Source organism: Crinia signifera, chromosome 6 (genome assembly GCF_055691185.1).
Source record: "Crinia signifera chromosome 6, ASM5569118v1, whole genome shotgun sequence".
Lineage (NCBI taxonomy): Eukaryota > Metazoa > Chordata > Amphibia > Anura > Myobatrachidae > Crinia > Crinia signifera.
The window spans coordinates 43,307,675-43,321,662 of NC_139222.1; the positions used below are offsets into that span (position 1 = coordinate 43,307,675).

Sequence of the window (13,988 nt, forward strand, 5' to 3'; positions counted from 1 at the left end):
CCCATGCAGACTAACAGCATCTCATCTGCACACAGCCTAAGCCCAGCCTCCCCATCCCCCATGCAGTTTACACATCACACATTAGTTCTCCAAATAACAGGAACTCAGGACCTTCCTCCCCTGGGTGCGGTACAGGACTCTTATTGCTGTAGTCTGAATTTCTGGGCCAGATGCACTAAGCTTCAAATAGTGATACATTGGAGAGTGATAAACAACAAGCTCCCAACTGTCATTTATCAAACTCAGCCTGTAACGTGGAAGATAAGAGGTGATAGGCTGGTTGTTTGTCGATCTGTACTTCATCACTTCCTAAAACTTGGTGCATCTGGAAAATTCTGTCTCCTTCACATCTGTGTAATGTTACAGCAACTTTCCTGTATATTCTTGCTGAGTTTCCACCTGACAGACCTCTCATACATCTGCTATCAGCAGAGTCAGACCAAAGCCAGAAGCGCTGTCCCCTGTCTGCAGCTCCTCAGGTAAGACTCACATGTAAATGTTTCTGAGCTATCTTCTAAATCAGGGGTAGGAAGCTGCGGCACTCCAGCTGATGTGGAACTACACATCCCTGCATGCCCAGCCATGTTTCTTTCTGTTATGACATGCTAACATTGTGGCAGAGCATACTGGGATGTGTAGTTCCACAGCAACTGGAGAGCAGCAGATTGTTTAACCCTGTACTAAATAGAGATCCTAGAATAGAAGCATTATAGAAAGGTTACTGATAATTTGTCCTAATTGCTGGTTGGCTGATGTGTATCACGTGACCTCAGCAGTGCTAGTGCACTAAGCGATGTGACTTTGGGGCCTGTTTATTATAGGGTCACATATACAATGCGATCTGGGTGGGATCTACAACCCAGGATCATATTTAAGCAGGATTTACCTTCCTGCACATATACGGACAATTGCTCCGAAATGAACCCATCCCTGCGATTTTGCTCAGCCGCGTGCCGGTCATGTGCGCATGCATGGTTGGCGTTGACCACACTGACCACACTGGCAGTGCGGTCTGTAGCCCAGAGGCTACAATGGATCCAACAGGGATCTGATGCGATGCTGCCCGATACATTGCATCCACCATTGAAACCTTTGGGGGGAGCTGTAATACTTAATATATGTGCATATATTGAATAATAAATGGGCCCCAATGTGTGATATGGCCATAGGCCAATTGCACACAGACGTGCACCTAATCGAAATTGCCTTTCCTGCACTGTCTATATCCGCTATAGTGAAGCTGTGGTGCTGCGCATTGCTATCGCCCATAGTGTACTCACGGGGAGATTCTGGCTAACCTTCTAGCCTGCCCAAATCTCACCATGTGTACATGGCTTAAGTAATGAAGCCGCAGGAATGTATCCCAGATCCGTGTGCAATAATCTGCATTTATTTTCTACTAGGACATATAAGATCTCATTGCCTGCTGCATGATGGCCACTTCCACCAGACGTGAGTGTCAGCTTTTGTACCCATTTGTATTAGTAATTATATTAGCCATGCATTTATAGGGCAAATAGAGAGCTGAATGTAACTGACACGAAGGGTAACATTTAATAGGATGCAATTTTAGTAAGGTTCCGAAATGGCACTTTATCGCATTTTTTTAAATTGCAATTTTTTTTGCCTGACTATTTAATGAGATACGAATTAGCAGCAAAAAAGTGCGATGTGTCGTTATATGGTGCGATTTTTAGTCATGGAAATATGCGATTTTTAGTCATGAAAATGTGCGCATTTTCGGACATGTGCGAGTTTGTGTAAAAAAAAAGTTTTAAAAAACTGCGTGTGGTCCTGCGCATAACCAGCCCCGGGCTCAAAGAGCCGGTCCTGGTTTCATAAAATCAAGGGGCAAACCGAGTAGGGGTCCCACGGATTTTATAAAACCAGGACCAGGCTCAAGGACCAGTCCTTGTTCCCAAAATACAGGGGACAAAATGAGTAGGGGTCCCGAGTTTTTCAATAACCAGCACCGGGCCCAATCAGCCAGCAGGGTAATGCCTCATCCGGGGAAGACTTTTTATATAAGTTCTCCAGGCCAAATCATTCACTCCTTGATCGGTCAGCATGGACAGGGATCCTTGGAAAGCAGGGTTCCCCCTCCAGAGATTACCGGCCCGTGCCGAAGCCCGGGGCTGTCCCCGGTGGCCCTGGGCGGTGGCCACCGAACTGATAAACGTGTAAAAGTAGAAGAAACTATTGTGTATTGTTGTGGAACTACAAGTCCCAGCAAGCCTGCACCGCATGCAGGGACTTGGAGAACCACAAGTCCCAGCATGCGGGGCATTAAAGGGGCCACTGGGACTTGTAGACCCACAGCAGTACAAATAGTTAAATAAATACACACACGCATGCACCAGATAAATAAAAATGTATTACATACGGAGCCCATTCATACAGATACTTACCTATGTCGATAGTAGTTCGGTCCCATTTTCCAGTAGAATCCATGTGGGGTTCTTGTTGAATGAAAACATACTCACCAACCGGCTTCAGTGCTTCTCCAGTACCCCTGGAACACTGTAGACACAAGTCCATCTTGTGTTTACATGTGACTCCGCCCACAGGCCAATCATGTTTGGCCATCAGGATTTCTCCAAACATGATTGGCTGGTGGGAGGACCTAACTCGTGGTTTGTGTGGTGCAAATTGAAAAAATAAATAAAGAGTAAAGTTTTTCACGTTTTTTTACCATGCTGTTGGATATTGGATGTGAGGGGCTTCTACCACTGAGAGTGGCACCAGGAGCAAGGTTCCTACCTGCTTCAGGGTACAGAGTAGGGCCGGTCTGGCCATCTGGCGCTTCTGGCAATGCCAGAAGGGCCGATAGCCTTCACTTCTGGCAATGCCAGAGGGGCCGATGGCCTTGTGGGCCGATTTTATGCAGCCAGTTCCAGCAGCACTGAGCTGAGGCGAGTCCACTGCCTCCTTGGCATCACTGTGCTCAGTGCCGCTGCACGTCGTGGTGCATCATTTGCATATGACATCCATAGGCGTGCGCACTGGGGTGCTGGGGGTGCAAAGGCACCTCCTAAAGACCCCCGCACGATTGCAGATGTCACTGTACTTTTGGGTGCTAGTTCTGAGCAGCAGCCACTCTGTGTTAGAGGAGAAGGAGGCAGAGCACTGTGCAATGGCATCTTCAGGTTCAGGAAAAATCTTAAAGCAGCCGGGAGGGGGGGGGCTGGTAACACCTCTTACCCGGATTGGGGGGTGGTTGCGCCACTTACCCAGAATATGCGAGTCCGCCCACCACCATGCTGCAGCCGCTCAGTCCCGAGTGTTTGGGTGACATCATTCAAGATCGACCCGCGGCCATTTTTAAGTGGTCAGAGCCACAGCCGGCCGCGGCCATGTTTAGTTTGGTCAGACAGGAGTCGGACGCTGTGGTGATAGCACGGTCTGTGGCCCAGCCAGGAGGGAAAGTGGCCAGATCTGGACTGGCCCACCGGAAATGGCACGGTTCCCGCCGGGCCAATCCGCCCCTTTGCGCTGCATTTGAACTGCCCGAGAGCCTCTGGAGGGATGTGGGAAGCCTGCGGGACTGTGCTCCACTGTCCTACTCGCCTCTCAGCGGTGGGCACAGAGAGGTTGAGTCCCCCGGATTGCTGCCACGAGCAACTGGTAGCTTGCTAGTGACGGGTTGGCAACCACTGCTCTAAAACATCACTGACCCCTCTATAACCTCCACGTCATCACTGACCCCTCTATACCTGCCACTACACTACTTATCCCATGGCACAACCGAGGGGATGTGTTTCATCCTCCCCAAAGGTTATGTCATTCTCAACATATGGGACTGTTTATCTCCACATATAGATGTGTTTATCTCCAAATATGGGCATGCCTATTCCCACATATGGGCATATCTATCTCCACATATGGGGGTGTCTATCTTCACATATGGGTGTGTCTAAACTCAAATGCTTGTCATAAGATATTTCTATATACTAACATTGCTGCCTGCAATATGGGGTTTCTTGTTTGCAGCTGTGATATGTCTTTTCGTCTCACTCAGCACAATATACATGGTTACTGTGATGTCTATGCAATAAATTCCAAATGCAGGCACATGCGCTGCATTGATTAGTGATGGAGCAGTGGGGAACATGTGAGTTTTCTGTAACTTTGTAAGGCAGTGGAAGATTCTAGTTAACATAAAGCTGGGTACTTATTATGTGATGTTTGCCATTGAAATGCACGATAAAGATATAATTACTGACATTATTGTGCAAATCATCCGGTGTGTACCCACTATATTGTTAAAGATGTGCACTTCTGCAGGTCATTAACGTCCCCGTCCCCCCCCCCCCCGTCTTAAGATTTTGAGTCACATGTGTTATTTACTGACTGCATAATAGAAATATCACAAGGAATGAACACTAATACTGACCTAGTGCCCCGAGCACTGCAACCTCTAAATAATGATATAACATATTCAAATATCACCAAATAAGTGTACTTAAGTTTAGACACACCCAATACGCATGGTAGCTGCAAACAGTTCTTGGGGTTAAACAGTTAAACAAAATTTTCATCAATGGTGGAAGTTTGCGAATTCAGAGTAAAAAGCATAATTAAATAAATCCATAAACAGCGCACAGAATGAATGATGTAACACAGAATATAACGTATCGCTGGCACAATACTTCCTCTTGGTGTTCTCCAGGGTCATCAATTGGTACACTCATGAAGCAATGTGGCATGTATAAGAAATGAGGTATAAAGTGACTTTGTGCAGGTAATATATATATATATATATATATATATATATATATATATATATATATATATATATATATATACTCACTCGGTGACTGGGTTAAAGTGCAAAAAGTATTTTATCCCATATACTTTTTGCATTTTAACCCAGTCTCCGAGTGCCGCTGATTTATACACATGACTATCAATACTGGCAGAGGGCACCGGGGCAGTTGTTTACAGCAGGAGCGAGTGCCGGTCCGCCCCACATAACTATATATATATATATATATATATATATATATATATTTAGGTGCTTCTGTGCTTCTGGTGCCTTGTTAGACGTTTCTTAACAAGGATATTGCATATACTGTATCAAAACATGTTTAAAAATGGTGCTCTACTGTTGCCATGTGGTTAAAAACTATGCATAAGAAATACTGAGTGACAAATACCAAAGCACCCAGTGTAATAGGTTTTTACACACACTTTTTTTGTTTGTTTTGGGTTATTTACAGCTGGTTCCTCCAGTGCTGAACCTTAAAATAAAAAAAAAAAAAAAAACTAAGTACAGAAGACTTGATAGATAGAATGTACAATAAAATTTACAATATATTATTATCTGATACTCTGCATCAGTGTGTGGAGAGGTATCTGTAGGTGCCCAACATGTTTCATCCCTTTAGTGGGCTCACGGACTTTCTCAGGTGCCAAATGATATGATATCACTTATGCTTTTAAACTGAAAGTGCAAAGATTCACCATTGATGAACATAGGAAAAGAAAGACTGGCACTCCGGGGTCTTTGCACAAAAAAAACGCATTTAGCGGTGAAACGCGTAGGTTCTTGCACCCCAAATTAACTTTTATTTAGACAAGTCACCCAACCACATTGAAGTGCCTGTCACTCAATCCAATCCAGCGGAGGTTCTCCACAGCACTACCACTGCACCAGTGGCACCTATTCTCTCCTACCCACCGTGACTCAGAGACTCTCTGGAGGAACGCCACCTCCTAAGGACCCGATTCCATATACAAATGAGTGGAAGAGATCTTTACCCTGCAACCACTGGAAATTGTTTTCAAACGTCCACACCAACTTTGATGGATTTCCCCAGTACTGGTGGAGCGGACGCGCATTACTGCGCTCGCCACACTATATAAAATCAACTCCATGCGTAGTGGATAGTGGGTTTATGAACAGGTAAAAAAATCTCATTACATCGATATATCGGCCGATATCGCATCCGATATATCGGCGCCATGAAAACTACACAATTACCAATTTATTATCTTAAAATGATATATGTTGTCTTACACCTAGCACAGTTTTTACCCTTCCTGTGTTTGCTTAGCTACCATTGGGAGTGACTACCCATTGTTTTCATTACTGCTGCTTGTACCAAAGCACACTCATATCGAAGCGCCTTCCCGATATCTTGATATCTATTTATCTACCAGCTATGGAGCTTGGTACTTGGTACTAGGTTATGGGTACGCTTTAATGAACATGTGGGTTTTGCAGTGAAAACATTTTGCAGGAAGAAACCCAGTAAAATGCATTTACAAAAAACACTATGGGGAAAATCTACTAAATTGGGAGTTCTATATCAGGGGTGGGGTCCTGGGGTGCACACCAATTGAGAGGTGCGACCCTGCGGAGACCTTTCAGTAGAACTGCATACAAAGTCAAAGGTGCAGGTGCACAAATTAAACTCCCAATTTAAACACAAGCCGTTACTTATGGCCATAAATAAGCGAAGAACCTCGCTAAAAATGCAAAATTTTATTGCAAAATGTTTAAATTGGGAGTTTAATTTGTGCACCTGCACCTTTGACTTTGTATGCAGTTCTACTGAAAGGTCTCCGCAGGGTCGCACCTCTCAATTGGTGTGCACCCCAGGACCCCACCCCTGTATATCTAATGCCGTGTATTTCCATACACATTAGAAGGCCAGAGACCCCTTCTGCGCCTGGTGGTAGCACCCACGCCCACCTGTCCTATATATTGGTTTTAATTAGGTTCCTGACATTTCTTAGACTGCATGCAGAGCAAGGTGAGACCTGCACAAATGTTTAATGGATTATCAGATGGGGGGTGCATTTCTGGGTTGTGGGCCCCCCTGGACTGGTGTGGCTGTTTGGCCTCAGGAGCAACACAAATTAACACGTATTTTCATATTCACTTTCATCCCTATTGTGTGTTTTATTTCAATGTAATTTATTTCTCACCTTTACCTCTCACTACTTCACCTCTCACTACTTTATCTCTAAATTTTTTACCTCTCACTTACCCCCGCTATCTTTAGCAGCCTCTCTCACTAACCTATCCTCACTTTGTTTCACTATATATTTCTTTCAGTCTTGTGTTGCCCTGGGGTCACTCGGCTGCACCATTTTGGGGTGCCCTGTGCCCTAGATTTGTACCCCCCAAAATGTTAGGGACTTGCCCGACTAATGAGGTCACCTGGACGCGGTGGGCAAGCCGTTACTTATGGCCATAAATAAGCGAAGAACCTCGCTAAAAATGCAAAATTTTATTGCAAAATGTTTAAATTGGGAGTTTAATTTGTGCACCTGCACCTTTGACTTTGTATGGAGTTCTATATCAAATGGGATGTGACTATGGGAAACCAATAAGATTGTATACATATTATCTTCTAGAAGATGCTAAATAAATAAGAAGTACAGTAGCTGCTGATTGGTTGCCCATTGCAACATCCCAACTGAAATACTGCAAAACTCCAATTTTAGGAAATCCCCTCTATATGAGGCCCATTATCTACAGCAGATCACCAGCAGCAACATCATACATTTGCAGTCAGCTGTAAAGTCTGTGTCTTTATTGCCTTAAGTTGATATCCACATTAAGATGAAACCCTGTGGACAAGAGACTCTCCCAAGGATTCTGGGAGACTTGTCAGGTAAGATACAGAAGGAGAACAAGCCGTGTACTTAGCATGAGGTGGGGAGGGTGAGGTGGATCATGTTGATGCCAACATGGGTGATTTCAGGGGTCAGGCAGCCCCTAGGCACAAAATTTTACATCAGTCCCATCATATAACTGTCTTCCTGATGTTGGAACCTCCTGAATTCCAAAGCACTACCGACCTCACCCCGTCCACCCCCTCCACCACTCATCTTACTGACCACTGCTCCCTCCACCACTGCTCCTTCCACCCTCACCAGTTACAACATAAATATAAAAAGTTGTAATGACAAAACATAAAAAAGGAATCATCTGGCCTCATCTGGCCAAGGGCCTAGCAGGGCTCTCATGCAGGTGAGCATGCTGTACCCCCTCAGCAAGTGTCACCCCTAGTCATGTTACATCGTTACATACTGTAGTAGTTAAGGCTGAATAAAGACGTGCGTCCGTCAAGTTCAACCTTTGGTTCGAGTGCTTGATATATTTGCTATATCCCTTATATAAACTGACATCTGATTTAATTATATATCGATTATGATTGTTGTTTGTACCCCTGGATGTTGTTGACCAATAGATGATTGTCCAACCTTATTTTAAATGTATTTATTCTGTCTGCCAACACCACCCCCACAGGAAGAGTTCCACATTTTAACTGCCCTGACCGTAAAAAAAGTTGTTTCTTTTAAGGGTAAGAAATCTTCTCTCCTCTAATCTAAACTCATGCCTACGTGTTCTAGAGTCCTTCCTCAAAGCAAAAAGGGTGCCTGACAGTTCTTTATATTGGCCCCTGATATATTTTACATGTTAAGCATGTCTCCCCTTAAACGTCTTTTTCTTCTACGATCCCCATGGCAGCCATAACACTGGGATATCCTCCCTCTCCTCTAGTTTAGACAGGATGTTTTTCTAGGGACCGCCCACCTGGTGGTATATAACCTCACTCCTCCCCTTCCTCCTTGTCTTTTTCTCCTGTCTCCTAACTAGTTTGGATAGGTAGGGAGTGTTATTTTTCTTTCCAACTAGGGCTTACCTCTATCTCAGCATGGAGCTGAAAGGGGTGGCTCCCCGGGGGGAAGAAGAGTATCCGGGAGTGTGGCCTGAATAGAATCCTGCCCGTTGTATACTAGAACTTGGTACTTTTTAGGGAGTGTGGCCTTTATAGAGTCCTGCCCGTCTGTTTATTCGGCTGTAGCTGCCAAAACTGCACTGGAGCCGCATTGAGGATTGCGGACGCCGAGAGTACCAAGCCACGATGGCGCCAAGGGCCATTATGTATCTGCAGTTCACCAAGTGCTAAGAGCCACATGTCTGCTACTGAATGGCCAGAGAGCCCTGCTGTGCAGCAGGACCCCAGTACAGCAACTGCCAGGTGCCAGATGCTGTGTCGCGTCCCTGGCACTTATGATCAGCGCTATTCTTACTATGTCTGGCATCTTCCTAAGTCCAGAAGGCCGTGCCAGGGGGTACGCATGTGCAGAAGGAATACATATTTTAAAATGGCACTGAGATGCCTATTCTTGCAGCAAAAAATGCTAGAAGCAAGTCTCTCCTTGTGCTGGAGCACTGGAAAGATGGAAATGCCTCCCCCCCCCCCCCCCCCCAAAAGCCTGAAAATGCCCAAACGAGGTAAGCCCCTTTTTAAGGGCATTAGTGTTTTTATTTCTATTTAGCTGGTTAGTGATAGGCTATTTTTGTTATCTTTCTTAATGTGCCTGCACCTAAGAGAAATCCAGCTCCTTTCTCTGCATCTCTGTGATGACTGTGAGGAACAAGCTGCAGCTGTGTCTAGTCAACCTAATCTATTGCATTGGAGTTGCAGGGTTATAAGAGGTCAAGATCTCAGGCTGGTTTCAACTATGAAGGTGCTGTTTTTCCTGGAGAGGTTTCCAGTTATGGATCTGGAGAGATAAAGTTACCAGGATCTTTAATATCGTTATGGTAGAAAGTATGTTGAAAACATTTGTAAAACCATAAACTATAAAGTTTAAGTATAAATGTGGCCTTCAGAAAATCAAGACCTTTTTATTTGACTATAGATCCTAAGACCTACAGCATACCATGCTGCATAAGCCCAATCCCTACAGCCATACCAATCTGCATAGGCCCGATCTCATCTGATCTTGGCAGCTAAGGAGTGTTTGAGTAGAGGCTTTTCTATTCATTAAGTGATGAAGGGGTTAATATCCAAGGAATGGCAGAACCTTGATAAAAAAGCAAGGACAATTATCCATGGTAGAACACCTGTATCCTATTGGTGATGAGCAAATCCTGAACTGGTGTATTATACCTTAAGCAGATGCTGCTACTGAATGAACTTCAGGAACTGCTATACCTTGGAGGAGAATGTGTCCTTTAAGGACGCTGTTGATAGAAGTTTGGAGAATTCCCTTAAATTGCATGTTCCTTCTGCAGTGGCCATTAACTCTTTTGAGTGTTAACATTTGTGGGAGATGTGCAAAATATCAGCTATAAAAAAAAAAAAAAGCACAGCTCACATTTGTTTAAAAAAATTATATATATTATATATATCTATCCTATATAAGCCAAACATTACAAGTCATTATGATTAATAGAAATGTTTTTTTGGCAATGTCGCCTGTGTTGGCTGATTCACTTGGCACTCAAGGGGTTAAATTTGGGTGTATCCATTTTCAGCATCTAGGTCTCTGAGTTTGGTGCTCTTCTGTGCATACTGATTATAGGATATATATATATAAAAAAAAAAAAAAAATATTATAAATTCAACCACTCTGCATAATTTCGATGTAAAGCATCTCTGGATGTGGTCTTGTTCTCAGCTTTGTCCATGGCTGCTGGAGTTACTGCAAGAAGAGTATTGAGGTTACTTATGTGACGTGCAGATGCACATTTAAAAAATAAATAAAATAAAAGCAGACTGGTTACTTTTACTCTCGGAAGATTCTCTGCTACTTAGCAGGATGCTGGGATTCTTAAGCTTACGGGACAGTCTGTCAGACTACCCCAGAAAGACTGAATAGATTCCTCTACCTAAATCATCCAGACAACAGTTTAAGGATGTCAAGAGCTATAGACTAGGCTGACAAGATAGCGGAAGAGGATCTTTGGAACATCACAACATTCCTTTTGGCAGTCATATAGGAAGAACCCAGATAATGTAAACAGCTCTATTTTAGTAGGAGTCTGGGTTCTGACTTTTGTAGAAAAGTGTAAAATGTCTATTCATGACAAATAGGTCATTTGTGTAATTCAACAAGACTACAACATATCATTTCTACAGTATCCAAAGGGAAATTTTTTATTTTATTTTGAGTCCAGACTGCCGAGAAGTGAATATCAAGTGAATAGAATCGTTACCCAGAGAACGAAAGGCCTTTACTCCAACCCGTCTTTAGGGAAGATAGGTACAGGAGGATTGAGAGTTATCTTGGATAAAGCTCCTAAATACATTGTCAGGGTAAGAAAATTTCAGTCCGAAAAACATATACTGTACTGTATTATATACCAGTCAGTCAAGAAGACAAGAAGTTCCTACAATTCTGTATACAGGACTGATGCTTCCTATTTACCTGCCTACCATTGGCCTAGCTACATTGCCAAGAATATTTACAAGGGGTCTAATTACCTTGATCGCACATCTGGGAGAGCAGTGTATTCAGATTGGCCATATTTAAACAATGTTCTGGTTGCAGCCAGTTCAGAAGAAGTAAGAAATTATGTAATAAAGTTCCTGCAGCGCCATGGTTGGATCATAAATTGTGAAGAAAGGCAGTTGCATCCAACTCAGGACAGTCAATTGTTGGGTGTACATGTAGACATGAAGAAAAGTACTATTTTTCAAAAGAAAGAAGTTCAAGGACCCAGAGTCTAACACAGAGGCTGATGATCTTCTTTAAATCTTGGTATCAAACTCCTAGGAAGTATGAAGATAAGAAGTTGGAGTATTTTTCCATATATAAGAAGTAACTGTTGTCCAGAAACTAGAAACATAAAATTTGACGACCGATAAGAACCACTGGGCCATCTAGTGTGCTCCTTTAAAAATATGAAGTAACTGTACAAAGGTAAAGCATCTCTAGTCTTGTGAGCAAACAAACTTGGCAAACAGCTTTATATCCAGATCAACCTTGGTTTTTTATACTGACAACAGACACAAGTTCATCAGGCTGGGGAGCGCACATTATACATCGCACAGGATGAGTAAACTGGTCTTTTAAAGAAAGTCTGATGTCGTCAAACTTAAGAGAGGCAAAATATTACTTCAAAGAATAGATCAATGCTTATCTTAGAGTCTTTTCAGCCAATGTTACGGTCATAAGCATATATGAACCATCAAAGGCCGGATGAGAAAATACATTGGCAAAAAAAACATCAGCAGAAGCAAAATCCTTTTTGGGAATTGAGCAACAGTTTTCCTGTGGTTCATAAACAAGTTTTGGCAGCCAGATGTGGACCTGATGGCAACTCATGTCAACAAGAAGCAGACGCATTCTATTACAGATTCTATCTTTCCAGAACATATGCAGTAGACACCTTTTCTAATTCGGTTGAATTGTCACCTAGGATATGTGTTACTGTAACTCCTTTTTTCCTCTGTCACATCCTAAAGCCAATAGGATCAGGGGGAGGATATAGCAGTCCTCCCCATTTTGGCCAAGGAGAATGTGGTTCACAACAGCCTTAAAAAAGGCAATGCAGGTACCCTGGACATTACCAATTATGCCAGACCTTCTACATCAGGGTTAGATATACCATCTAGATCCAGCACGATTATGCTTGGAGGATTGGTGATTTGAATGGAACCTGTTAAGTTTTTGTCGAGCAAGTAACACAGATTCTATTACAAGAAAGGAAGTTTTTTCGCACACCTATTATAAGGAACTCTGCGATGGCGCAAGTCCTACAATTCCTGCGTAATGGTTTCTCTCCAGGCCTAACTCTTTCACCCATAGAGGACAGATAGTGGCCTAAGTGTACTCCTAGATAGGAGATTGGCAGATGGTATTGTAATTAAGAAATTCTGCCACACCATTAAAAAAATTTGTGTCTGCCCATCAAATCCTTAGTGGTTCCTTGGGACTTGAATTAGGTCGTATACATTAATGAAACAACTCGTTGAACCATTACTAGAAAATCCTCTCAAATTCTTGACTTGGAAGATTGTGTTTTTAGTAGCAATTATGTCTGCGATTGGAGTATGTGATTTATAGGCTTGTGGATTTAAGAACCATACCTAAACCTTTTGCTGGATAAAGTTGTACCTAGGACGCGTGCTAATATTTCTACCCTAGGTGATTACTGGTTCCATCTGAATCAGGATATTGTACTACTGGCTTTTCATCATGAACCTAAGAACAAGAGAGATGAAGACTGGTATACACCAGACCTAGTCAGAAGTATTGGCATTTACTTAAACAGAATGACATAAGATCATCAAAACATTTATTTGTGATCATAAAAGAAAATAAGAAGCTTGTGTTCCCACAATTCAGACCATCTCTATATGGATTAGAGACCTGATTATATTCATATTAAAAAAAAAAAAAAATTAGGTTTGAGAGGTTCAGGTGTTAATCAAGAAACACTCAACCAGAGCTGTGGAGACTTCATGGCCTAGGAAGACTCAGGTTTCCAGAAAGGACATTTGTGAAGCAACACCTTGGTCATCTATTCATACGTTCTCTAAACATTATGCTTTAAATGTTGCTACCGCCCACTTGGGGGTCCTGTCTTGCAAGGTCACTTGCTAAGTAAATCATATTGCATTTATGGTTTCCCACCCTGTATTCTGCTTGGGTATGTCCCAGTGTTATGGCTGCCATGGGGATCGTAGAAGAAAGCAGCGAATTATACTCACCGATAATTCCATTTCTTCTTAGAGATCCCATGGCAGCCATCAGAATGCCCTCCCCTTGTAGTGTTTTTCCAGGGACCTAAATACGGAGACACTCGAAAGACAAGGAGGAAGGGGAGGAGTGAGGTTATATACCACCAGGTGGGCGGTCCCTAGAAAAACATCCTGTCTTAACTAGAGGAGAGGGAGGATATCCCAGTGTTATGGCTGCCATGGGATCTCTAAGAAGAAATGGAATTATCGGTGAGTATAATTCGCTGCTTTTTCTAATGTAAACAATCCCAATTGGTTCAATCTGTCGTCAAACTTTAATGTCTCCAACCCTTTTATTAGCTTTGTTGCTCTTCTTTGCACTTTTTCCAGTTCTATGATGTCTTTTTTGTAGTGTTGGGTGGTCTGAGCAATGATTTATAAAGAGGCATACTTACATTTGAGTCCCTAGTCTCCAAACCTCTTCTTATACAGACTAGCATCCTGTTGGCCTTTTTAGATGACACTAAGCACAACATCCCAGTTTGTGGTCTA

The 13,988-nt window shown here is 42.9% G+C and overlaps 1 protein-coding gene across 1 annotated transcript in view; it reads left to right on the forward strand.

Moving 5' to 3' along the window:
* Window positions 1-315: 315 nt before the first annotated feature.
* Window positions 316-13,988, forward strand: part of LOC146007594 (NACHT, LRR and PYD domains-containing protein 3-like) — a 53,418-nt gene continuing 39,745 nt past the window's right edge. The window contains exons 1-2 of the mRNA XM_083146071.1: window positions 316-479; window positions 1,404-1,452. Of these exons, the coding sequence (XP_083002197.1) occupies window positions 1,431-1,452 (22 nt within the window). The 5' untranslated portion in view covers window positions 316-479; window positions 1,404-1,430. The remainder of the gene's footprint in view (window positions 480-1,403; window positions 1,453-13,988) is intronic.